This window comes from Paramormyrops kingsleyae, chromosome 2, assembly GCF_048594095.1.
Source record: "Paramormyrops kingsleyae isolate MSU_618 chromosome 2, PKINGS_0.4, whole genome shotgun sequence".
NCBI lineage: Eukaryota > Metazoa > Chordata > Actinopteri > Osteoglossiformes > Mormyridae > Paramormyrops > Paramormyrops kingsleyae.
In genome coordinates this window covers 8,985,985-9,011,286 of record NC_132798.1, presented here as the reverse complement: position 1 = coordinate 9,011,286, position 25,302 = coordinate 8,985,985, and the positions used below count along the sequence as shown (strand labels likewise).

The 25,302-nt window shown below is 43.0% G+C and overlaps 2 protein-coding genes across 5 annotated transcripts in view; both read left to right on the top strand.

Annotated features, from left to right (window-relative positions):
• Nucleotides 1-13,331, top strand: part of jak2b (Janus kinase 2b) — a 31,817-nt gene extending 18,486 nt beyond the window's left edge. For all 3 annotated transcript variants that reach the window (XM_023801506.2, XM_023801523.2, XM_023801514.2), the window contains exons 7-24: nucleotides 106-225; nucleotides 1,337-1,494; nucleotides 2,390-2,501; nucleotides 2,666-2,852; nucleotides 3,358-3,482; nucleotides 5,135-5,269; nucleotides 5,370-5,457; nucleotides 5,688-5,815; nucleotides 6,197-6,335; nucleotides 6,778-6,929; nucleotides 7,250-7,400; nucleotides 8,374-8,507; nucleotides 8,869-9,058; nucleotides 9,607-9,731; nucleotides 10,344-10,516; nucleotides 11,139-11,256; nucleotides 11,573-11,686; nucleotides 12,747-13,331. In XM_023801506.2, the coding sequence (XP_023657274.1) occupies nucleotides 106-225; nucleotides 1,337-1,494; nucleotides 2,390-2,501; nucleotides 2,666-2,852; nucleotides 3,358-3,482; nucleotides 5,135-5,269; nucleotides 5,370-5,457; nucleotides 5,688-5,815; nucleotides 6,197-6,335; nucleotides 6,778-6,929; nucleotides 7,250-7,400; nucleotides 8,374-8,507; nucleotides 8,869-9,058; nucleotides 9,607-9,731; nucleotides 10,344-10,516; nucleotides 11,139-11,256; nucleotides 11,573-11,686; nucleotides 12,747-12,854 (2,457 nt within the window). In that variant the 3' untranslated portion in view covers nucleotides 12,855-13,331. The remainder of the gene's footprint in view (nucleotides 1-105; nucleotides 226-1,336; nucleotides 1,495-2,389; nucleotides 2,502-2,665; nucleotides 2,853-3,357; nucleotides 3,483-5,134; nucleotides 5,270-5,369; nucleotides 5,458-5,687; nucleotides 5,816-6,196; nucleotides 6,336-6,777; nucleotides 6,930-7,249; nucleotides 7,401-8,373; nucleotides 8,508-8,868; nucleotides 9,059-9,606; nucleotides 9,732-10,343; nucleotides 10,517-11,138; nucleotides 11,257-11,572; nucleotides 11,687-12,746) is intronic.
• Nucleotides 13,332-14,708: 1,377 nt separating this feature from the next.
• On the top strand, nucleotides 14,709-23,646 carry LOC111838321 (programmed cell death 1 ligand 1-like). 2 transcript variants are annotated; one of them, XM_023801173.2, is made up of 8 exons: nucleotides 14,709-14,931; nucleotides 15,134-15,219; nucleotides 16,434-16,778; nucleotides 20,034-20,321; nucleotides 20,712-20,837; nucleotides 21,454-21,502; nucleotides 21,729-21,787; nucleotides 22,453-23,646. In XM_023801173.2, exons 2-7 carry the CDS (start codon nucleotides 15,171-15,173, stop codon nucleotides 21,745-21,747), a joined length of 876 nt encoding a protein of 291 aa, XP_023656941.2. In that variant the 5' UTR covers nucleotides 14,709-14,931; nucleotides 15,134-15,170; the 3' UTR covers nucleotides 21,748-21,787; nucleotides 22,453-23,646. The 2 variants fall into 2 exon arrangements, with proteins under 2 accessions (XP_023656941.2, XP_023656946.2); XM_023801178.2 differs by lacking the exon at nucleotides 21,454-21,502.
• Nucleotides 23,647-25,302: the final 1,656 nt, after the last annotated feature.

Below are 25,302 nucleotides of genomic sequence, written 5' to 3'. Positions count from 1 at the left end.
CAAATTTATTGCGAACATTGTCTCACAGTGAATTGATTACTGGGAAATGAAATGTTTTATGTATGTCCTTTTTTAAAATGCTTGCTGTTGTTCCCCGCTGGCCAGGAGTTACAGATGTACTCTGACTTCCCGGACATCGTTGACATAAGCATCAAGCAGGCCAACAGGGAGGGGGCCGGGGAGAATCGAATAGTCACCATCAACAAGCAGGACGGCAGTAAGCTGGTACGCTGCCCCCCCGACCGCCTTCCAGAGCTTGGTGTTCTGTGTAAAATCCATGCGTAACCTAGCCATGTGTCACATGGTGGAGGAGAGGTAGTGCCATTGAAGGCCAGACTTACAAAATCCACACCAAGCATAGGTTTGTCTGATTCATGAGCAATTCCAGTCATGGCACATCGTCAATTCCATATTACATAACCATTTGCTTTGCTGGAAAGACGACAATGTTAAGCTGCTTAAAGCTCACATGTACATTGTCTCATTGTCATTCAATATCGTATCTGTATGCCCACAAATATCTCAATGTATGCATTTAGGGTGGAAACTGTTGGGTTACTAAGGTTATATGGAGAAATTATGGAATGCAAGGGCTGGAATAGAGAAGGATAACGTAGTGTTTGCTGTGATCCTTATCATGCATAGGAGTTAGGAAGGAGACACGCTAAAAAGTGCAACACCTTGCTGTGTGGATTTTGTTTTTTTTTTTTTTTTGTTTTTTTTTGGGGGGGGGGGGCATGTTGTGTGTAATTGTTTGATATGACGGCGCCCCCTTTAGCTCCTGACGTCGTGACAGTTAGCGTTTAGTTACCTCCTGTGGATGTGAGGAGTCATCCCTGTTTATAAAGCAGTACTGCAGCTTAGTGTTTAATTAACGCTCATGCTTACCAAGGGGGAGCGATCTGCTCACATTGGGGGTTCATTTGCATATTTGTCTTTCACTAGCAAAGCACTTTTAATACCCTGAGGTTCCAAGAATTATGCTTTTCAGTCAGCTGCCATTTCACTGAGGGTGAAAATGTCAGATAGTAAAGTGGATCTGTCATTCAAGGACAACCAATTTGATCATTTTGTTACTTTTTAATCTTTATTTTTTATTGAAACACATTTGTCTCGCTGCTAATGAGCATGAATTCTTTTGCTCAGGCACTACTTTTTAACCGCAATGCATTGATTCCTTTTACGCCTCTTGCATGGAATCCTCTTAAGATGAATTGTTGACTGAATAGCTGTATTACATTTAGACCTAATTTTTCATAAAGCGGTTTGCTCCTGTGGCTACGGTGTTTCAGGCACAGGCTGCACTGCAGTTTACTGGCTAGTTCTTCCCCTACAGGAGCTCGACTTCCCGTCTGCCGCTGAGGCCCTGTCCTTCGTGTCGTTGATAGATGGATATTACAGACTCACTACTGATGCCCATCACTGCCTCTGCAAGGAGGTGGCCCCACCGGGTCTCACTGAAGCTCTTCACAGCAACTGCCATGGTCCCATAACGTGAGTTCACCATTTTTTTTCTAGCAAATATGATATATGAAGGCTCAGATATAGTCATTCAGCTCACTCCCAATCATTGCAAATGCTGACACACACATCTGCAGATTGACTATAGGAAGGCGGTACCTCTGAGGTTTGGGATTTTCATCGCTACGGAAATGTTATGGTGTGTTTTTTCGACTCCTAGCATACTTTTATTCCTAAATATTAAATATTTTAAAAATCGTTGCAATTCTAAGGACTTCCACATGCTAGTCGGTCTATCTGTGCAATCAGCATTAACTTGATTGCATGAGGGAAAACTTCAACCAGATGTGTCATGTTCATGACATTTAGTGAGGAATAATACTATTAACGGCACATTGTATACAAGGAGGATTCTCTTGCATATTCTTTGATGAGAAAATGAGATTGACATTGAAGGTAGCTTGGTTAACTACCTTGTCTACTAACTGGAATTAAGTACTACTTGTTGGGGGGGGGGGGGGGAAATGGAGAATTACAACTCCAATGCAACTGAAAGCTAGTCGAAAAACATTTGTCATCACATGTCCGTTTAAAAACATTTCAAACTTGAATTACCCAGTTATACCACAGTAAGGTTAATTTCCTAAATTCCACAAGTTCCACTCATTTTAAGCCACAATTTTATTTATCCTCTTTCTTTACTCTTCTGTCAAACCCAACTGTACAAAACACTGAGAACTGCTCCGCTCCTGCAGTGTGGCAAGTAGTTAATGCGCCACATTTACCCAAGTAGTTAATGCGCCACATTTACCCAAGTAGTTAATGCGCCACACTTATGGCTGTCGTGGAAGCTTGGACTTGTGGCCATGGAAGCTTCTCATTTTTCCTTGTCGTTCTGGTGCTCATTTTGTGGTCTTCGTGTCCACAGGCTGGAGTTTGCCATAAACAAGCTGCACAAGTGTGGGAACCAGCAGGGCCTGTATGTCCTACGCCACAGCCCCCGGAACTTCAACAAGTACTTCCTGTCCTTTGCTGTGGAAGTGAGTGCAGCCTGCATGGGTTTGTGTTCGGTATGGATGTGAACAGGAATCTAGCAGGTTTCTGGATGACACTGTGTTGGAAAGCGGTCTGATTGGAGTATGAATAGGTAGCGATGGGGTTTATTATTACTCACACATCATCAAATCTTTTTCTGGGCCTCCAGGTGGATGGTGCAGTGGAATATAAGCACTGCCAGATCAACAGGTCAGAGGACGGAAAGTTCAGCCTGAGTAGTGCCAAGAGGACCTTCAGCAGCATGCGGGAGCTTCTGAGCTGCTACCAGAAGGAGACCGTGCGCTTAGATGGCATTGTCTTCCAGTTCACCCGCTGCTGCCCTCCCATCTTCAAAGGTCAAGGCGAACTCCCACATTGCTCTAGGCTAGTGTTTCCCAACCCCTTCCTTGGGAACCCCCAGACTGCCCACGGTTTGGGAGCAATAGTGCTTTCCAGGGAGCTGAGAGGGAGCAAAAAGTCTGGTAGGAAGCTGGGAGGGAGCAAAAACATGGACCGTCTGGGGGGTCTCTGAGGGCCGGGTTGAGAAACAAGCTCTAGCTTGCAACTTCAACTTTCTTTGTATGTCTCTTCTCTGCATTGTTTAGTTGACACATTTATCCAAAGCAAAGTACCTGTTTTTACTCACTTATACAAATGTAAATCCGATGAAACGAATTGGGCTCACTGCTTGAACCTACATCTTAAGAGTCTATGCTTTTATCCCCATCTTCTCTTAAAGGACTTTAATTTGTGGCCATACATTTTCAGGCAGTGTAGATCCGACATGTTGAATTTTGATTTATGTAGTGAGCATTGTACATGCTCTCCTGACCTCTCCACTCCCTGCTCTCTCCCTTGCAGAGAAGTCAAACCTGCTGATCAGTCGCTGTAACCGGGGGGCCATCGCTCCCCATTCATCCTCGCTGCACAGGCACAACATCAGCCAGATGGTGTTCCACAAGATCCGCAGAGAGGACCTGGACATTGTGAGTGTCTCCACTTTTCTGCTGCTCAGCCGTTTTGTCAGAACCATCTAACACAGTAAGACCCAGTGTCCCAGTTCAGATACAGCTTTTTTGATGATGTAGCATTGGTGTGTTCTGTGAAGGAGAGCTGCTGTTGTGGCATTGGTGTGTTCTGTGAAGGAGAGCTGCTGTTGTGGCATCGGTGTGTTCTGTGAAGGAGAGCTGCTGTTGTGGCATTGGTGTGTTCTGTGAAGGAGAGCTGCTGTTGTGGCATCGGTGTGTTCTGTGAAGGAGAGCTGCTGTTGTGGCATTGGTGTGTTCTGTAAAGGAGAGCTGCTGTTGTAGCATTGGTGTGTTCTGTGAAGGAGAGCTGCTGTTGTAGCATTGGTGTGTTCTGTGAAGGAGAGCTGCTGTTGTGGCATCGGTGTGTTCTGTGAAGGAGAGCTGCTGTTGTGGCATCGGTGTGTTCTGTGAAGGAGAGCTGCTGTTGTAGCATTGGTGTGTTCTGTGAAGGAGAGCTGCTGTTGTAGCATTGGTGTGTTCTGTAAAGGAGAGCTGCTGTTGTGCATTTTACATTGAAATGCCATCAAAGGGCAGAATTCTGCATGAAGATGGTAGCCAGACTTAGTTTTAAAGTTGAACGCAATTACACAGTTGAGGGTAAAGTTATCACTACCCATGTGAAATTGTGTAAAATTTGTCCGAAAAAGCCACAGCAGTGCAAAACAGCACACAGTGGACACGAAAAAAAAAAAAACAATTTTCTTTAAGACAGGGGTCTTTTCAGGCGTGGGACCCCTTGATGGACAGAGCGGTAGAGGAGGGACCCCTCCATGCACATTATTAAACTGTTACCATTCAGGCTTGGCCTGTTTCACCATGAGCATCTGCTGTATTAACCTGTTTATCAATAAACAAATATGAATGACCTGATTTAACATTTATTTACTTTGTCTTGGTAATTACGATCCAAAAACTATAAAAATTATTGATTTGAGGTTTATGAATGTTACATTTTTTTTTTCCGTTACACTTGTGTTTCACTTCATAGATTTTTAAGGTGCGTGTGAATATGCCAGTTCATCGCAGGGCACGCACATGCATACACTCACACACACAGTCACGCACTCTGGGTAGTTTGGAGATACACCGAACTGCATGTCTTTGAACTTTGAGAGTAAAGCAGAGTGACTGGGGAAAAAACCCCTTGTGACACAGGGTGAACCATGGCTTGGGCATGGGTGTGGGCATGGGTGTGGGCATGGGTGTGGGCGTGGGTGTGGGCGTGTGCGTGGGCATGGCTATAGGGATGGGTATAGGCGTGTGCGTGGGGGTGGGGATGGGTATAGGCGTGGGCGTAGGCGTGGGGATGGGTGTAGGCGTGTGCGTGGGGATGGGCGTGGGGATGGGTATAGGCGTGGGTGTGGGGATTGGTGTGGGGATGGGTGTAGGCGTGTGCATGTGCGTGGGGATGGGTGTAGGCATGTGCGTGGGGATGGGTGTAGGCATGTGCGTGGGGATGGGTGTAGGCGTGGGGATGGGTGTGGGGATGGGTGTAGGCGTGTGCTTGTGCATGGGGATGGGTATAGGCGTGTGCATGGGGATGGGTATGGGCATGGCACTTCTTAGGCAGCAGTGCAGTTAGGGTTTATTTTTGTTTTGTTTTGTTCCAGAATGAAAGTCAGGGCCAAGGAACGTTCACCAAGATTTTTCGAGGAATCCGCAAAGAGCTGGGAGACAATGATGAGATGCACAAGACGGAGGTTATCCTGAAGATTCTTGACAAGGCGCACCGCAATTACTCAGAGGTCAGATAACACACACAGGTCATACTTTCTCAGGTCCCAAAAGGCGAGAATGGAACCCCAAGCACTGCTCACCTGAAATGTCCCTTTTGTTGTCCCTCAGTCCTTCTTCGAAGCTGCTAGCATGATGAGCCAGCTGTCTCATAAGCACCTACTGCTGAACTACGGCGTGTGTGTCTGCGGCGAGGAAAGTGAGTATCCCCTGAATGACCTAGCAAGTCAGCTTCCTCACCATCTGAAGCAGTTTCACTGACCAACAGAGAAAGTTTAATCATGATCCAATAGAACAGCAAAATGGGTGAACATCACTCAGTGTACCGTGCTTTTAGTTACCTTCAGCTTTCCAATAAAAAAATTTTTTTTGGATATTGGTCGCAAAAAATGCATTTGAAATTAACATCTTTATGAATGTGATTGTCAGATATCATGGTACAGGAGTTTGTGAAGTTTGGGTCCTTGGACACATACCTGAAGAAGCACAAGAACTCTGTGAACATCATATGGAAGCTGGAGGTGGCCAAGCAGCTGGCATGGGCCATGCACTTCCTGGTAAGGTGCACAGCACCACCTGGGAGTCAGGGGGTCTTACAGCATCCTGTTAAGCTGCAGAGCCCTTTAATTTTGCCCTTAAGCTTGAGCACTGTTTTGAATGAATGTTAAGAGAAAGCCCTACAAGATTTGTTCCAGGGCATTAGTAACAGGGGTGCTAACTGGATTTTACAATTATAAATATAGTAGGTTTTATTTGATAAAGCCTATTAACTATTAAAAATAATACAAGTTTAAAATCAGACTTTTCTGCCTCAAAATTTGTCATTTGACTTCTATGGAATTAATCACTTGCTATATCAGTTAAAACGACTGCAGTGTTTTGCCGGTGTGTGTATACAGCATTCCCATACTTTCTCTGTGAATCGTCCTCTCCCACAGGAAGAGAAGAATTTAGTCCACGGAAACGTCTGTGCTAAGAATGTCCTGCTCATCCGGGAGGAGGACCGCAAGAATGGGAACCCGCCATTCATCAAGCTGAGCGATCCGGGCATTAGCCTGACCGTGCTTCCTCGGGACGGTATGCCTCCCTAGAGCGTTTCTTTGTTCTCTTTCAAAGAAAACTACATCTTTGACTTACCTCCTTTGTGACAGAGCAGGGGAACACCTCCTTGTTTTTCAAGAAAAGAGCGTAAACATTCCTTCACAATGTCACTGAATGAGCTGGTGTTCCTGTGACGAATTTATCATTCTGGGAAGAGTGAGCTTTGCTTATGGGAAAACTGAAGCTCTTGTTTTTGTCCTTGACATCGTTTATTAATATGAGTGACAGTCCTGCTCCAGTGCCTTGTTGCCAGTGTAGCAACAGGATGTTATGGTCTGTCTGCGCAGTGTGAGGGTACACTGAGGTGCGTTGGGTCGTTGTGTCTACGTCTAGGCGCGCACACACACGCGCACACACACGCGCACACACACGCATGCCAGCTCTTCTGTGTGCTTAAAGGTGGTCTCTTGTTGCCCAGTTTTGCTGGAGCGGATCCCGTGGGTACCCCCAGAATGTATTTTGGACCCCCAGAACTTGAGCTTGGCTGCAGATAAGTGGAGTTTTGGCACCACGTTGTGGGAGATCTGCAGCTGCGGGGAGAAGCCCCTCCGCATACTGGACTGCCACAAGGTGAGTAATAACAGTTGAACCTCCCTGCCACAAGATGGAGCCACTGAGCAGGAATGCAATATTGAATATTTTTTTTTAGCTGCTCTTTGGTTCTTTTTCAGTGACCTTTTTAATCATAAGTCTGCTATTGTTTTTCCTGTGGTATAAAAAAATCATTCATTTCTATCTGCCTCCTGTTGTTCATCAAATTTGTATCAGTGTACAAAAAGGCATGAATTGCTGAACCCTGTAACCTTGAGTGGTTGGAAAGCAGACGATACACTGTTCAGGTCGGAATTTTCTGCACGTGACTCATATCTGTGCCCATGGTCTTGCTACAGAAGAACTTATTCTATGAAGATCGGCATCAGCTTCCAGCCCCAAAGTGGAAAGACCTGGCCAATTTAATCAGCAGGTGTATGGACTACGAGCCCCTGTTCCGGCCCTCCTTTCAGGCTGTCATACGAGACCTCAACTGCCTCTTCACCCCCGGTCAGTGCCATTGCAGCACTTTGCATATGCATCTGTGCCAAATGCAGCTACATCAGGCATACAGAAAAAACACATTATTGAATTCTGTCCACCCATTTTTCAACCACCTACCCCGTGAAGAGTCATTGCATGTGGCTTAGTAGGCTAAACCTGTGTGCATGTAATCAGAAGGTAGCCGGTACAACCCAGCCTCTGCGGGTTCTTGAGCAAGGCCCTTAACCCCCAGCTCCTTGGGTGCCCCAACAGGTGGCTGCCCTTCACAGACAGCTTACTCTACGAAGAGCAAGTTGAGGGAGGTGTAAAGACAATTTCCCCATGGGGATCAATAAAGTATCTATTATTGTAATTATTATTTTTGTCTAACCAAAGTAGAATTTAAAAGTAATCCTTCCCTTATCTTTTTTTTTAATTTAACTTAGAAGATTGTCTCTGAGGACAGTATGAATGTCTCAAAGGATCAAACTTGATGGTTAAGCCAAAGGATGTTGATGTATCGATTACAGTGGTGCTAGATATTAAATATCAGCCCACGTTTGCAAATTCATTTCAGACTAGGGGACGTATGGTAATTCCCATTTCAGGCCTGAAAGTGCAAGGAGTTCCAAAAGCAGAAATCTGAGGGCTTGTAGGAGAGATGATATGATGTCAGTCTATCTGTATACTTCCACATTTAAGAAAGCGTGTTATTGTCAGAAGGGATTATCCACATCCTGTTTTGAAAGTGTTCCCTGTCAGCAAAGGTGTTTTCCAGCATGACATTGCAGAATTTGAAATGTAGGCCATTAAAATGAGCTTTTAGGCACATAAATCACCCGTGATTCATAGTCCTTACAAAGAACCGTAACATACTATTTTTAAGACCTATATTCCAATGCAGTGTAGACACACACAATCGCACACTGTGGGTCATTCAGAAATGTCGCCTTTCTGGGGTTGCCTGTGTTTATTGGGTCGCTTTTCTCCTATCCTTCAGATTATGAGCTGCTGGCGGAGAGCGACATGGTTCCGAACCGGGCTGGTGGCTCTGGCTTTACTGGTGCGTTTGAGAGCCAACAGCCAGCACAGTTTGAGGAGAGGCACCTGATTTTCCTGCAGCAGCTGGGCAAGGTATCAGAGTAAAGCTGGTCTCCTCGCTGTCTCTGACTCTTATATATACATGTGTGCGCTTACACATGTTTATTAAGTTGTATTTAAGTTGCTTTTTATAACCTGCATAGATTTCAGACCTCTTCTTTAGGATGTCCTAGACATGTATGCTGTTCATTTTGCTGTAATCCACTAATTGCTAATTTTGATCTGTTGGTCCATCAGACTTTAACAAGAAATGTTCTGTCTAGGTTCATAAAGTAAACATTGTGGTTGTGCCTGAAGAGTTTAGTTTTGTTACTTTCTGCCTGTGTCCCTGTCTCTGAGGGTTCCACAATCACTTCACCGGTATGCTTAGTCACCACTGCTCTGTCGTCTTCAGGGAAACTTCGGCAGCGTTGAGATGTGCAGATACGACCCCTTGCAGGACAACACAGGGGAGGTGGTGGCTGTGAAGAAGCTGCAGAGCTCCACCGCGGAGCACATGCGGGACTTCGAGCGCGAGATCGAGATCCTGAAGTCTCTTCAGCACGAGAATATCGTGAAGTATAAGGGAGTGTGCTACAGTGCGGGTGAGCGGTTTTGCTGGGATGGCCGATCGGGGGGGCTGGAGGTCAGAGATGAGCCAGCGGCTTACAATGCATCCGAGATTAAACAGAAGCAGCGTAATCCAGGGTTAAAGAGACATGGAGTTTGGTTAAAGGGGGGGAGGGGCGCGCGGGGTGATCTGTGGCTAAAGGGGGGAAGGGGGGGGGCACTCGGGGTGATCCGTGGTTAAAGGGCCATTGGTGATCCCCCAGTGAAGGAAACAAAGAAATGAGTAGTGTTCCCATTGTCGGAATGCAGAGAAACATTTGGCGGTGATTTTTACTGAACTGGGTTTCGTCAATCAGCTAAATCTCATTCAACTAGTGTCACAGAAATGAGACCTTAGTCCACCGTTAATTCTTATGATGAAAGCAATATGGCAGGACATCATGTTTACATAAACTTTTATTATAGGCACCAGTTCAGGTGTTATGTTTTTTTTCATTGCTTATCTTGCATATTACAGCAGCCCCCACTTGATCCAGAAACCCGTTTTCCACGTCTAAGAACCTGTTTCATGCACATCACACAGGTCGTCGAAATCTGCGGCTGATTATGGAATACTTGCCCTTTGGCAGCCTACGGGACTACCTGATGAAGAACAAGGAGATGATTGACCACAGGAAGCTCCTGCACTACGCCTCCCAAATCTGCAAGGTCTCGGGCCGCTGTGCTCCCTTCAGAAAGCTCTGCAAGATGCTGCCTTACCAAGATGTTCAGGCTTTCCCCCCCTTGAGAATCTTGTGTGTCCAAATAATTAAAGGAAAATGGGTATTATTCAGATAGATAATAGAAGTCAGCAGGGAATGCCTTAAGTGTCATTTTCTGGCGATATTATATTATTGAGATGAATGAGAAGGGCTAGGATCCAAGGGCTTATCTTTGTGTCACACACAAAGGAGCTGAAATGTTTGTCTTTGTAGGTGTTCAGACTTAAGTCAAAGAGAAACTAAATAGATTTTTAGAAAAGTATATATGTTGCCAATCTTTGAGCTTTTTAATATCATTTTTTCCTTCCACGTGTATGTTTAATGAACAGCATTTTGCTTGCAGTTTGTCTGATGTCTGAAAAAAGACGACAACTGTGTAGGCTGCTTTAGCATGTCTGGGGTGAAAGTTGCATGTTGATCAAAATGTTTGTCGCAATTCACCATGGTGTCGACTCCTGCACTATATGCGTAATGTCGCTTTGTTTTATGCCAGTCTCCCATGTGTACCGGATGGGTCTGTGCTCTTAGTGACACCGGCTGCCGGCATTCCCTTCTGCAGGGGATGGAGTACCTTGGAACAAAGCGCTACATCCACCGGGACCTGGCCACTCGCAACGTCTTGGTGGAGAGCGAGATGCGGGTGAAGATCGGCGACTTTGGTCTCACAAAAGTCTTACCCCAAGACAAGGAGTATTACAAGGTCAAGGAGCCAGGGGAAAGTCCCATCTTCTGGTGAGACACTCTGGTGGCCTGTTTGTGTGGCTGTAGCACAGGGGTCACCAACATGGTGCCCGCGGGCACCAGGATGCCCCCAGGGACCACGAGTCGCCTGCGGACCTGTTCTAAAAATAGCACAACTCACCAGTGAGCAGCGTCTAAAATCACATTTGCTTTTATATAGATTTGAAAATGACAATATCTTTAAAAAAAAAAAAAACATTTAAAACATGTTTATTGTACATAAAGTTTAGATAAGTTTAGGAGGGAGTTTCAAACTGGTAGCCCTTCGTATGGCTCAGTGCCCGTGAAGTAGCTCTGTTTCAAAACAGTTGGTGACCCCTGCTGTAGCACATGTAAAGTGAGTCTTTGTTCTGAGAGGGTCCTTGGAATGCAGGTGATTATTATTTAGAGAAGTTAAGAATACGGTGTGTAGATGGTCAGAACTCCTTTTGGCAGTATAGAAAGCTTTTTATTAGCTATTTTAAAAGTAATTTCTGAGTAGGCTATGGTAGGACTTTTAGAAGCGAACTGGGCCATCACACTGAGTTGCGCCATTGGTGGTTGGGATGTCTTCATGAACCACCCGTACCTTCAGCCACGGTGATGGGCTGTATGCTGTGTCGCTGGTATGCAGGTACGCCCCCGAATCCCTGACGGAGAGCAAGTTCTCGGTGGCGTCGGACACCTGGAGTTTCGGCGTGGTGCTGTATGAGCTCTTCACCCACAGCGACAAGAACTGCAGCCCACCAAGCGTAAGTTAGCCTCTGCCCCTGTCAGGTTTTGCTCTCTTGTTGTAAATGCAGCCTGAATGTCACATGGTCCTTTTGGCTTTAAGCTTTCCTCTAATGCGGCTATTGCCGCGATAGGTATGGGAAACACTGGCATCGATCCATTCATTCATTTTCTGTAACTGCTTATCTGGTACAGAAATGGCATTGAACCTGGGGGAAGTTTTAAATGAGAAAATGTTGGAAATGTGCTTGCTTCTTTTGGCCCGTGTTCATGGAGGCTGATGAGGATTTCCGTATGAGCGTGTGTCCTATGTTCGCCACTTTTTCTTACGTGCAGGTGTTCATGGGGATGATGGGGACTGACAAACAGGGCCAGATGATCGTGTACCACCTTATCGAGCTCCTCAGATCAGGCTCCCGTTTGCCCCAGCCGATTGGCTGCCCTCCTGAGGTGAGACCTTCCAGCCTCTCTGAGTACTTTACTGGGGCTGCCTCCGAGGCCAGCAGAGCAGCAAGCCAAAGTCTGACTCCCGCAGGGTTCTGCTGAGGTTTCGGCGTTTTGAGCTCTGGTGAGGTTTAATGATGGTGGAATTAAGTGGCAGGCAGGGTGAGGAAGCTGGATAGCTAAGCTGCGGGAATGAAGCTGCCAGCCGCACAGAGGCTGTTTGGCTGCCATGTCCCCTAGTTAGCCAAAAGAGGGGGATAATTCACTGTCAAAAGCATGGCCATCACAAGCACATGGTATATCCCAGTTTTGGCTATTGACAACGATGATGTCAGCTACTACTACTGCTGCTGTTGTACCTCATGTATAAAAAGTCATTTTTAAATATACTTTAGTATAATAATATTTATGTGTGATACACATTTTTCGTTTGACTTTATTGGGACACTGTTGTTCTCAAGAAGTAAAGATTAGGCCTCATGTTATAAAGATGATACTTGCATTGGTGAGCCTTTCATTTGCTGGAATCCTGGGTAACCAGCAGCTGGCATGGGGGGGGTGTGTGGGGTGGGGGGCAGTAGCTAGGAATGAACTCGTAAGTCAGAAATGATGAGTTTGTAATCTGAAATTTCATCTGGAACTCCCTCTGAAGTTGAAAGTCCAGCTTGTATAACCCCAAAATCGAATTCAAGATGGCTGGACCCTTCATCAACAGAAGTGAAAGCCGCACTTGCATACTGTTTATTAGCGCTTATGTCTTATTTGTGGCTCATTAAATTGGTCGTAGACGGAGTACTGTCTAACCTCTATCTGTTGGTATGTTGCTTTGGTGTTTTGTTTGCGCAAAATACTGCGTAATGAGTTATCAACTGATATTGCAACAGTTAACTGGGCTAGAACTGTTTCAGAAAGCAGGATTTCTTGCTTAGCCAGATAACTTTTCATGGACATAGACTGTCTTGGGCTTCACAATGACTGGGTTGGGAAACGCTATAGGAACCCTTGAGAAACCTCTGCCGGAGAGCACTTGGATTGGGAACATTCCTGAGTCTGTCTTCCATTTCAGATATACGACATTATGGAGGAGTGCTGGAACAATGAGCCCTACCTCCGCCCCTTCTTCAAGCAGCTCTCCCTCCGTCTGGATCTCATTCGGGACTGCAGTGGGGGTTGAACATGCACACGAGCAGCACCTGAGCAGAACGTGAACACCTCCAGAGTCTCCCCTTTCCCCCCAGGATTAGGGTCAGCACTGAATCGCACTTACTAATGTGCGGGGCACACCTACATGCAGGTACGAGGCTGGAGGTCATGGGGGGTCAGGAGGGGGTCCCCTGAAAGAGCCCTGGGACACGGAGAACTGAATAGTGTGCCATCCAAGAAGAGGTAGGGATGGGCGTAACCCTTTACCACAACCCAGCGAGGACAAAACGAGACGGTATTGGTTTTTTCTTTTTAAAATTTTGTTCTTCTGTGGCTAGGAATAAAATGTTTTGTTTTTTTTGTATGCTGCAAATTGCTGATTGTACAACCAACAGTGAATGTAAATTAAGAACATTCTCTTAATATATGAAATCCACATGTATGTATAAAATCCTATTTTGTTTATTGTTTCATTGTCAGATTAAAGCGAATAAATTTTTCGCCTATAGTTTGTGTCTGCAGTTTTTAATGTTTGAACTTCCATAACCTGAACACCCCACCCCCCCCTACCCTTTCCCCAGTCAGGCCGTAAAGGAAGCAGAAAATCTTATTCCAAGCTGTTGGTTATTTTCACACACTGCGTGTGACGGGCACTGTGCATGAGTGTTTCCCGTGAATAAATCTAATCCTTTCCCCTCATCTGAATTTTTTCATTGTTTCCTGATGACATCTGAAGTGAATTTTTAACAAAAGATTGATAGGAACTGACGACAAAGTTACTATGGACATCTAAAATGTCTGTCATTTTTTTTTTCTTTGCAAAGCTCACAATTCTACCTCTATATTGATTGGGCAATTCAGTGTTATCATAATTAAACAAATGTACATTCAATCTGGTCACTGCTTGTTTGCATTCGTGCCAAACTTACTCTGTATTAATAATGCTAGCCAGCTAGTTATAAGGAAACTGAAAGCTTATTTATGCCTGTTTAGGTGGGACAGCAGAATACAGAGAATGAAAGGAGGGAATTCTCAAGGCTCGGATGGTCATTTTATACTTTATATACTTTAAGTTTGTACACATTAACTCAGCATTTTCCCAAAGGGGATAAAACTGACTGCTTATCAAGAATGTCTTCCTTGGGCCAGATGCAAACAGCTGCAAAACACTCCCTTTTATGTTTTTGTCATTCTTTCCCCTTTTTCTTTTCCTGGGGTGAGTGATGAAACATTAACTAATCAGTGTGCAGACACATGATGATTCACCCTCTGAAGTTAAACCAAGCACAGTTTTGTCTCCTGTCCCTGTTCTAAACAATTGATAAAAATGCTGGTAACACTTTACTTAAGGCCATGTTTTTAGTCATTTATAATTATAATTCATAAAGCATTATAAACATTTATAAAACATTTAAATATAAAAAAGCACAACATATAATTGTGATTATTATCCATTATGACTGTCTTATGAAGCTGTCAGCCTTAAGTAAAGTATTACTGCAAAGCTTTAAGTGGATAATGTTTAAATAAGATTTGGTATATCCAGTTTTATCAAGTGATAACTGAAGACTTGGCCTCAGTCAAACCATAGACAGAATACAGATGCAGAAATGTCACCATCCAACAGAAACTGCTCCAAAAGAAAGGTTTGCAATCCTTCGAGGTCGCAAGGGATTCTAGAGGAAACCCTAGAAGGGCACATCACTTTGTAATCAGTGTTCTTGAGGTCCACCAGATTATTTGGAAAAGCAGTATGTAACATTTAAATAAAATTATCTGCTGGTAAACAAAGGTGTATTTATCTGAATTGGTGGGACGTGTCTTATTTCACTTCCTGGAAATAATGTCATGAGATCTCTGTCCAGTTGCTATAATTAAAGAGGAAAACCTTTCATTAGAAAATGAACCTTCCAGTTAGAGCATTAAATATGTGGTTATGAGTGTGACTAGTTCATAATCTACATGTTATCTGTCCTACCTGAGAGTAACAAACTTAAAGAGCTATATTAACAACAAATGAAACTCAATGGTACTGAAATGAAACTGCAAGTTAAAAAAAATGCTTTCAGTTTTAAACTGTCTTAGCTACAGCAGATCAGGGGGGAGAGGTAAGAATTTCAAAATCTTTACAATGAAAAGCTCTATTCAGAAATGTCTTCGTGAGTCTTATTTTGTCCCAAATTGAAATGTTTTCCTTGTCTTCTGATCACTGACAGGATGATTCAATATGTCTATAATGTACAAATAGCTGTAGAGTTGTTATATTTCTACATGTAGAATAGAATATTGAAAGTATAACGCTTTTGGCAGAGCATCCCAAGGCTTCCCTTAAAGCAAATCAGGGAGAATGAAGACGGTGATTTTGCTGCTGTTCTTTCTCCTCAGCAATTCCAAAGGTATGGATCACATTCTGTGTATTCAAATACACTGGGGATTTCATATTTATTTAATATTAATATGTAATTGTGTTGTTTCTTAAAAATGGACAATATAATTCAATAGTAAATAGTAAACTGTAAAAGTAGATTTCGGTTTATCTCAGAACAATCGCTACCCATTGTATGGATAATTATGTCTAACGCAAGTTTATTTTCTGTGTTTTTATATTTCATAAGAGGTCAGGGGCGCTTTAAAGCACGGGCTTTGAGGGAAAATTCCGTGTCCCGTTTTTTGGCCGAATACGGGACGTGATTTATTCGGTATTTTTTTGTCCGAAGCGAAACTTAACATAATCTGGTCCGCGTGACCAATATGCCCGCTAAAGTGATTTCGTATTAAATTACCAAATAAAAACTAATCTTTCAGTTATGTTTTACTATTTTAAAGCAATCATATACTTCATTCAGATTAGTGAAAGGAATACCTCAGGTACGTGCCGTTTTAAAGTTAGTTTGAAATTCAGCATTCGTGTTAAATTCAGAAAACCTTTTCGTTTATTATTGAAACATACAATACTTACTAAAATAACTTTTTTTGTGGACAGCTAGGTGACAGTACAGTACAAACACAAACCTGCAGTAAACGGCACGTTATATGTTTTATATGAGATATCGGCCGCAGAAACGTTGACCGGGCTTCTCTCGAATATAGCGTTAGCGTTAAATTTCTTTTCTGATAACCAGGTTTTAACTTCGCTATTTAATGCACCTGCTTGGTCACACTTACTCGATCATTGGCCGGCTACCCGATATTGTGTAACCAGTGTGTCACGAGGGAGAAGGCTGGGCTGACCGGAGGGGAAGGGTGCGCTGAGGATTTATGTTTATTTAACGCATAATAATGTTTTCTGCAAGTTGTATTTTCAATGACTGGCCAATAAAATAAAAATAAATAAAATGTATAATTATAGAATAATAAAAAAAAGGTTCTATTTTCTTTTTATCGCCACTGTCTCTTGGGCCCCCAAGGAATCTTCCTAACTTTCCTCCCTTTACGGTACCCTTATTTCCATATATTACTGGGCATATCTCGATTCCAGTTTTTGGAATCGATAAGTCCAGTTTTTGCTAATTCTAAGATTCACAGTTTGTAAATGTATTTATTTGTTTGTTTCTGTGACCTGTTGCATGCAATGCAGATCACCAAAATAACAATATTCATAATTTTCTAGCACTCTTCACAGTGGAGATGAGTCCGAACTACCTGGCCGAATTACATGAAAATGTTACGATGGAGTGTCGATTTCCACCTGGAGATGGGAAAGCAGTCCTGTCTGTGTTCTGGGAACGCCTTAGTCCCCCGCCACGCGTGGAGGTCTACAAAATGGTCGACGGGAGGAAGGACGTTGACTCGCAGGATCCCCAGTTTAGGGGGAGGGTGCAGCTACAGGATGAGCTCACAAAGGGACGGGCTCTGTTACAAATCTCTGATGTCAAGATTAATGATTCTGGAACATACCAGTGTCTGGTAGAGATGGGAGCTGGTGACTACAAGCAGACTGCCCTCACTGTTCAAGGTATGGAGATTGAAATTTTGACACATCGACTGTCCTCTAGGGGTTGCATGATTTTTTAAAGTCAACAGTTATGAAATAAAAATGGAGTCGATGACGACTAATTGCTCATTTATACAAACATGAACTTTAATAACATCCCATTCTTAATACATAGATTTTAATATGGAGTTGACCCATCCTTTGCAGCTATCACAGCTTCAACTCTTCTGGGATGGTCATCCACAAGGCTTAGGAGTGTGTTTATGGGAATTTTTGACCATTCTTCCAGGAGAGCATTTGTGAGGTCAGGCACTGATGTTGGATGAGAAGGCCTGGCTCGCAGTGTCCACTCTAATTCATCTCAAAGGTGTTCTGTTGGGTTGAGGTCATGGCTCTGTGCCGTCCAGTCAAATTCCTCCACACTAGACTCACTCATCCATGTCCTTATGGACCTTGCTTTGTGCACTGGTGCGCAGTCGTGTTGGAACTGGAAGGGGTCATGCCCAAACTGTTCCCACAAAGTTGGGAGCATGAGATTGTTCAAAATGGCTTTGAATGCTGCAGCATTAAGAGTTCCTTTCACTGGAACTAAGGGGCCAAGCTCAACCCCTGAAAAACCCCAAACCATAGTCCCCCCTCCACCAAGCTTTACACTTGGCACAATGCAGTCAGGAAAGTACCATTCTCCTGGCAACCGCCAAACCCAAACTCTCCATCGGATTGCCGGACAGAGAAGCGTGATTCATCACTCCAGAGGACTAGTGTCCAGTGGCAGAGTGCTTTACATCACTGCATCTGACGCTTTGCATTGCACTTGGTAATATAAGGTTTGGATGCAGCTGCTCGGCCATGGAAACCCATTCCATGAAGTTCTCTACGCACTGTTCTTGAACTAATCTGAAGGTCACATGAAGTTTGGAGGTCTGTAGCTATTGACTGCACACTATGCACCTCAGCATGCGTTGTCCTCGCTCTGTGATTTTACGTGGCCTACCACTTCATGGCTGAGTTGCTGTTGTTCCTAATTGCTTACACTTTGTTACAATACCACTAACAGTTGACTGTGGAATATTTAGTAGTGAGGAAATTTCACGAATGCACTTATTGCACAGGTGGCATCCCATCATGGTACCGTCCAATTGGAAAACACCTATTCATCCCCACCTGTCCTCACGTGTTCAGACCACTTCATGCAATACACCCCCCAGTGGCCAAAATCCATAATACACCCCAAAGTTATAAATGGCTCCCACACCGCGCTTGAATTCACTAAACTCCTGAGAGCGACCCATTCCTTCGCAGATGTTTGTAGAAGCAGTCTGCATGCCTAGGTGCTTGATTTTATACACCTGTGGCTATGGAAGTGATTGGAGCACCTGAATTTAATGAATTGGAGGGGTGTCCCAATACTTTTGGCAATATAGTGTATGCTGACAAGTGACAGCTCATACACATATCTTTTACGCAGAACAGAAACAAGTAGGAACAACAACATGGTACAACTCAGCAGCAACAATTTATGCATCGATAACACTTGTATGCTACAACTTCCATTTAAGTGTGAAACAAAAAAGACTGAAATGTTGGGATAACCCTTAGGGGAGGAAAACAAAACTACGCAAGATCCAACCTGTAAGCCTGCTCCTCACTGTCATAGTACTGCTCAGTCACAGTTTTTGCTTTTCAATCCTGATTTGTGTGTGAGTAGATGAAGGCAGCAACATGACTTGCCCACTGTCGCGTAGTTACCTGCGTTCCACTGTTCCAGGTGGAGAAAAAAATCCTCTTGCTTGGGGTGCTGATGTTTGGGAAAGTCAAGTAGGTTTTGCATAAATTAGCCAAATGAGGAATTCTGTCCTGATTGCTGGCCCACCACTGCAGCTGGATCTCCATGGTGGGAATATGCGGTGTTACTAAATAATCACAGAATTCTGTGATGCAGCAGTGTCCTGCTTTCCTTCCATGTTTGGTGAAGTTGCTGATTTGCTGCTGTCAAGAGGATTTGGATCATCCCTCAAATAGCCTTAGCAGATGCCTTTTTAGATGAATGTGCATGACACTTGTACTTTTGTTGTATTTCAGGAGAGACTTGCATATTTTGCAAGGGACAGGTTTCATCTTTAGTGAAATATTTCCAAACACTTCATGCGCCGCTGGTGATTTATTGCAAAGACCCACCAAGCTCCTTGTCTGGTGTTTTCTCTGAGGAGTCCATGTTGTCACGTGATCAGTGACTAGTTGCTGTCAAGCTTAAATCTCAGAGCAGTAAAGTCAACTTGGCAATTAGTCTGTGCAATCCTGGGTGTCCTCACACATGGCTCAGTGGTTTAGGACGCTGTACATGTGATCAGAAAATCACTGGTCCGAAGTCCACGGCTGCCAGAATGATTTCACCATTGCGCCCTTGAGCAAGACCTCCATAGGCCGGCTGATTGCTTTCTCAACTGCTTCTTTCAAAGAAATAGAAATCAGCTTGAGCAAGTTTGGAAAGAAGTGAGGAAAGGAAGTGATCCGCAGTAATGCAATTACAGAGAAATCTAGGCCCTTAGCAGTCTTGCAATAATGGCAATAAGAGAGGAGCATAGTATCATCAGGGGTGATACACTGAGGATGTATAGATGGAAGGAAATGTACATGTATCTCTGTGCTGAGACACAGTGAATTGTTAGAAGAAATAGCTTAATTGTCTTCTCTCTCTCCAACTATGGCAACAGGGAAGTGGGAGCAGAGGACATGGATAAGGGGAGATAGGAAAGGAGGATGCCAAAGACCACCCATTTGAAGCTTCAATAATATTATAGTTCAATCCATTAAGAAAAATATCCATGTGTAATTTAATTACTATGTGCAGTATTTAAAATGATAAGGACCAAGAGCGATGGGTTGGCGCCCCATCCTGAGTTGTTCCCAGCCTTGCACCCGTAGCCTTGGGGATAGACTCCGGACCCCCCATTACACTGAATAGGACAAGTGGTTACAAAAGATGGATGGATGATGGATGGCAGAGAGCGAACAGGCATTGCATGAAAGAGTTTACTGGATCTGAGAGCAAAATAGAAAGTGCATGTTGGACCATAGTGTCTCAGCCCACTACAGTAATGTCTCTGAAAGTACAAGAATCCCTTCCTTATGGACATTTGTGACTGAAAACACAGCTGACACACTTTGTGGGAAATATTAAAAAGTGAATTAATAAATGGATTCATGCTGCCATCCCCAGCTTGCCTGTATTTCCCAAAAGAGCAACACTAGTGTGACTGGCTGTTTTACTGTTAGCCTCTTACAGGAACATCACAGCCACAGCTCTGCAGGGCTGCTCGCTCTCACCCACCCCACTCCTGCTGCAGTGCCAGGCTGCAGGGTTCCCAAAGGCCCGAGTACAATGGACCGACACCTCCAGTAGCGTGCTGCCGGCTTCCCGGACCAACACCAGCCACACAATGACTCAAGATGGGCTTTACATTGTGACAGCTCAAGTAAAAGTCAACGGCAGCTGCGGGGAGATATATAACTGCAGCTACATAACCAAACACAGTGTGACATCAGCGTTTATCCACCTATCAGGTAGGTTTAATCAGGACTGAGAACAATTTCGTTTGTCGTTGTTTCCATTTAATCGGCAGTGGAACTGACAAAATGTCATTAGCATTTTTATGTGACTTTCACATGTGTGCTGCGTTCTTTCATAAACTGATCATTGTAGTTTCTAGAATCGTCCATCCAGATAATGCACTGACAACCTCAGACAAGCATTCAGGCTTTTATGTTGACACTTACGGGAATGTACTCCCCCAAATTCATTAATTTGGCGAGCTCTGAACACTGAGGAGGGACACTCTTCCCCCATTCTCTGAAAACTCCAATTATAGACAAGGATCGTTTTGAATGGATGGAGTTGGGGCCCGATATCTGACTCTGAATCTGTGCTCTGATTGTTTTTCTTTTCTTTTTCAGCTCCATCCTTCCCAAAGATTTCGACCTTGTCTGTCATATTAATGCTAGGTGGTGCTTTATTGGGGATGGCTCTGTGTGTATCACTGGGGCTGATATTTAAGAAACGGGGATTTGGGCGACTCCAAGGTACGGGTCCAGATGCTCTGAATAGTTGCACACATAGTACTGTCATATTATTCCTTTATCTGACACCATCATTCAAATCCACTTACAGTTTCTCAAGTCAGTCGATAGAACTCAGCTGCAGAATTTAGCCTCAGCACTTTGCTGTATTCACTGGTGGCTACGATATGACAGAATTGCAACTACAACAGTAGTACAGGAATGAAAGGAGATTAACTCTAAAAGTAAAATTAATCTTTGGGCAGTAGAGCTTGGATCCTTTAATAACAATGAAACCATTTAATGGTTTAATACAGTTATTGGTGTATTACAACATCCTACACTTATTCAATGATCAATGGTTCTCAGTCCTTTCCCTGGAGGACTCCCTCGGCAGAACGTTTCCATTCCAACCCACACTGCTTTCAGCCTTCATTAATAGCCTATTAAGCACCATCTGAGCCTGAATTAAGGTAGGGTTGGAATGAAAATATTCTGGGAGGCACCAGAAACAGGACTGAGAACTACTGGTATAGTGAATAAGCAAGTAATATGCATAAACATGATATATCCTTTAAGTATTTATAGTGTTTCATTATACATGCAAGACTGAGAGCATCATATTGTGTTTCTTCACCAGGCAGAAAGCAAATTTATGTTAGGAGGAGGGCTTTTTTTGAACACCGCAGGTAAAATGCAATTCAGTTTGAATAGGTAATATGTTACTTATATAGGCTTATATAATTCTTCAAATGAAATTGTAATACAATTACTTGACAAGGATCATTTCACCAACCACGTACATGATCATAATTATAGTCTATTTGACATATATGATCCAGTAGATTCCTTTATTTGAGCTAAAATGTCTGGATGACTTTATGTTCCAATTCTGCAATGTTACTTTGGCTATAGGACACATGGAAAGTCTTGAAAAAGGCAGTAGGGAAGATGAATTACAGAGACTGTAAAACGTGAGTAAAGCATCATTAATTCATCTGGGTGTGTATGTGTGTAGGTGGACATTCCATCAGGCTGACTGAAAAACAGTTTACAGGAAATGAATCATGGTATAGAAATATTCATTCTTAGGAATATTTTCTGTGCTGAATGCTCTAATCCTGAACTGAAACTGGACTTGCATTCATTGATAGTCAAACATGGTTTAATGATGTTATGATCAGCGATGTACCTAGAAAATGTCACTTTTTGGGTATCCATGCCCCTCTGACACACCCGGTCAGGATGATCCATGTTTCTTCAGTGGCACAACACAGAATCATTGTGACGCCCTGCGCCCACGGGAAATGTCGTCTAACCCTTTTCAGCAGTGTTGTGTATTTAACTAAATTTTGGTGTTTTCCAGTCAATTTTAAGATAAATATATCATAGGATTTGATTAATAAGAATGGTAACAAGATGCAGCATGTCTCCATTCTTATGCCTTTGTGTGATTATTTTTAATTCATATATAAATATTTCACAGCCAAAATAATAAAAACTAATTATGTTCAAGACATCTGTGAACAGTTTAGAGGACCCAAATCAGCATAGCAAAGTAAGGAAGGTCCAGTCAAGACTCTGGAACCTGGTGCAAGTAGTTCGGATGATGTATGAATTTATACCTTTGTTTTTTCAGATTACCTGGGACAATCTACTTCTTCATCATAGTGAATTTGCACTTATTTATTGTTACGCGGACGGCTTTCCGGAGCAACATCCTAACTCAAAGGGTAGCATTTTGGCCCCACCCTTCCAGGTTTTTGGGTTTGATTACTACCCCGGCTCTGTGTACGTGTATCTAATTAATGTTTCTAATGTTCCCTTGTGTGTGTATCCTGTGATGGAATGGATCCAATCCCAGGTGTCCTCTGCCTTGTCTCCCAAGTGGGCTTGCTAGGATCAAGGGCGTAGATTTGGGTATGGACTGTAGGGACATGTCCCTGCTAATATTTATGGGAGTACCATGTGTGTTAAAGGGGGAGGGGGGTTCGGGGCTGATTTGGACCTGACTGGTATATAACATGGAACTTATGCATATCTATTAGGCTAAATAATATCAAATTAAGAAAAATAAAGACAATCAGCCTAGTCAATAGGAAATCACAGGCACAAAAATGCAAGGGTAGAAGACACACTTGGTTAGTTGTGATGAGCATGACAATGGAAATGACATGTTTTGCACTTTATTTCTACTTTTAAACAGTGTGAATATATAAAGAATTATAAGCATTAATGTAATTACAAGAAATATGTTTTTCTGAATGTGTGATAGAAGTACAGGGGTCACCAATATTGCAAATATGTGTTTGCATATTACAAGAGTATCTGAATAGTCTGTATATATTAGTCAATTTGTGCAATTCTTTTCTCTGGCTCTGATACATGCAGCTACTTGTTTCAGGATTTTAATGTGACCACCAGTTCATGTCTGCATGACGTGTCCCACTGATAAAACATGAGAATGAGCACATTGGCTCACTGGATAACACTGCGTCCTCACACCTCTGGAGTTGTGACTTTGATTCTTAGAACTGTGTCAGTGGGCTTTTCTTATACTGGCACTGAGTGCACATCGGGAGTTCTAGTTTCCATCAAGGAGATGTGGAATGGCACATCACCAACTGTAAGGCAGTTAGCATGATCCCTGAGTTAGAAATGCAACTTTGGCTAATGTGTAGGAAATTTCACAACTTTGTGGCCCTTATATTTTCATAAAAACAATGGATATTAACCATTAACATTATTTTAAACGGATTGATGTAGCATTACTGTATTACAGTATACTTTATTTTTCAGATTTAAATATTATTAATTAAATATATATATTATACATTTTCGTCGTCTATTGTGTTGTGTATTTCTGCTACTCTAGTGAACATATAAATACTGTATCAAATATTTAAATACCTACATCTGGAGAGGCTAATGATCTCAAAAGAATTTGAATGGTATTAATATCACTGTTCCCAACACCGTGTTTTGCCAAAAATTATTCCAACAAACTGCATCACTTCACCCTTAAGTAATTAAGCTCCTAAATCCACCGAGATGCTCCAGAGGCGCCTGATCAACAAAGTTCTCTGCTTCCATCTCCGATGCCAGGACGGCCTAATACCAAGAGAAGATTGCCACCACCACAGATATTCACTCAGTTTCAATGGCCTCCTTAACCCTCCTTCTCCCCCTCCATCAATCTCCCTGCTTGCTGGTGATTTTGCCACTTTCTGCCATGAGAAGGTGGCAGCCATTAGCAGCCAGTTCTCCGTACCCGACATCCACATGAATGACTGTTCCTTCATAGTCCTGTCATGATAATCTATGATAGACGGGTCACCGATCTTACAAGTTCATAAAGCTATCAGATTATTATTAGAGGACAATGGAGGAACACAATATCTATCAAGAGCTCATAGATCAGGTTAATCTTAGAAATCTGACAACACTTTGTATCAGCAAACGATTGATGTAGACATGTGTTTGGTTCTTTTACATAAAGACCAGGGAAACAAGAAAAGCATGCAAAAAAGTCCCTGTGTTTTTTTCCCCCGAAATGTATTATTGCATTTTTTACCTTATTTCCTATATTTCTTACACAACGACTTTGATATTTTTGATATTGTTATTTTTCATAACAATTTTACTTTGAAAACCTTTTGTTTTTGAGTGAAATTTTTTTTGGCAGAATGAAACTTATTCTGTTGTGTAGTTGTTTTGATAGGGTTGCAGTTCTGCTCAGCTGATATTTTTTGGTATTCAATGAATAGCATTTTGAAGTGTGTGCATGTACAGACTTGTGTTTTGGGGGACGGGAGGTTGAGGGCTGAGGGAGGGACAATCCTCGGAGTGGCTCACAACAAACAGAAAACTTTAATAAACTCAATTTAAAAAAAATCTAAAAGTGATCACAAAGTAACACAACTAGAGAACAGAGCGAAACTGGGAGCTAACCTGGGAAAAAACCACAGCCACAAACACAAAATAACTATATTTACAAAGCACACAGAGACAAAGGAAAACAGCCACACGGGACCACCAAGGAATAACACAAAAACAGGCCCTTAAATACACTAATAACAAGACACAATGCAGGATAGGTGGGAGCGATAACCAAAACAATCATTAAGACCATGGGGCAACAAGGAACAGGTCGGTAATTTACAATTAACAGATACTACAGACTAGGAAACAGGAACAAACACTGAGAGCTATTAATACTAGGAGAGGTCAAGTAACACAATTAAAGCAGAACACAGACAAGGCACAGGCAGTATAACCATAAACAAGATATAACATAACCAGACACACACCAGGGGATAAAATAAAACCAAAATACAGCACAAAGGTGAGGCAGGCCTTTGGTCAGCCTCAAACTCATGACAGGAGGGGTGTTAGCCTCTGAGCCACACACACAACCCATTCAGCAATACAGTAGCATGGGGAGGGGTGGGGAAACATACTGAGGGAACACCGAAGGGGATGGCCAGCG

Coding starts and splice junctions, on each gene's coding strand:
- LOC111838321 (XM_023801173.2), top strand. CDS start 15,171: ATGAAGACGGTGATTTTGCTGCTGTTCTTTCTCCTCAGCAATTCCAAA. Junction 15,220..16,433: donor TCTCCTCAGCAATTCCAAAG/GTATGGATCACA, acceptor ATAATTTTCTAG/CACTCTTCACAGTGGAGATG. Junction 20,322..20,711: donor AGCGTTTATCCACCTATCAG/GTAGGTTTAATC, acceptor TTTCTTTTTCAG/CTCCATCCTTCCCAAAGATT.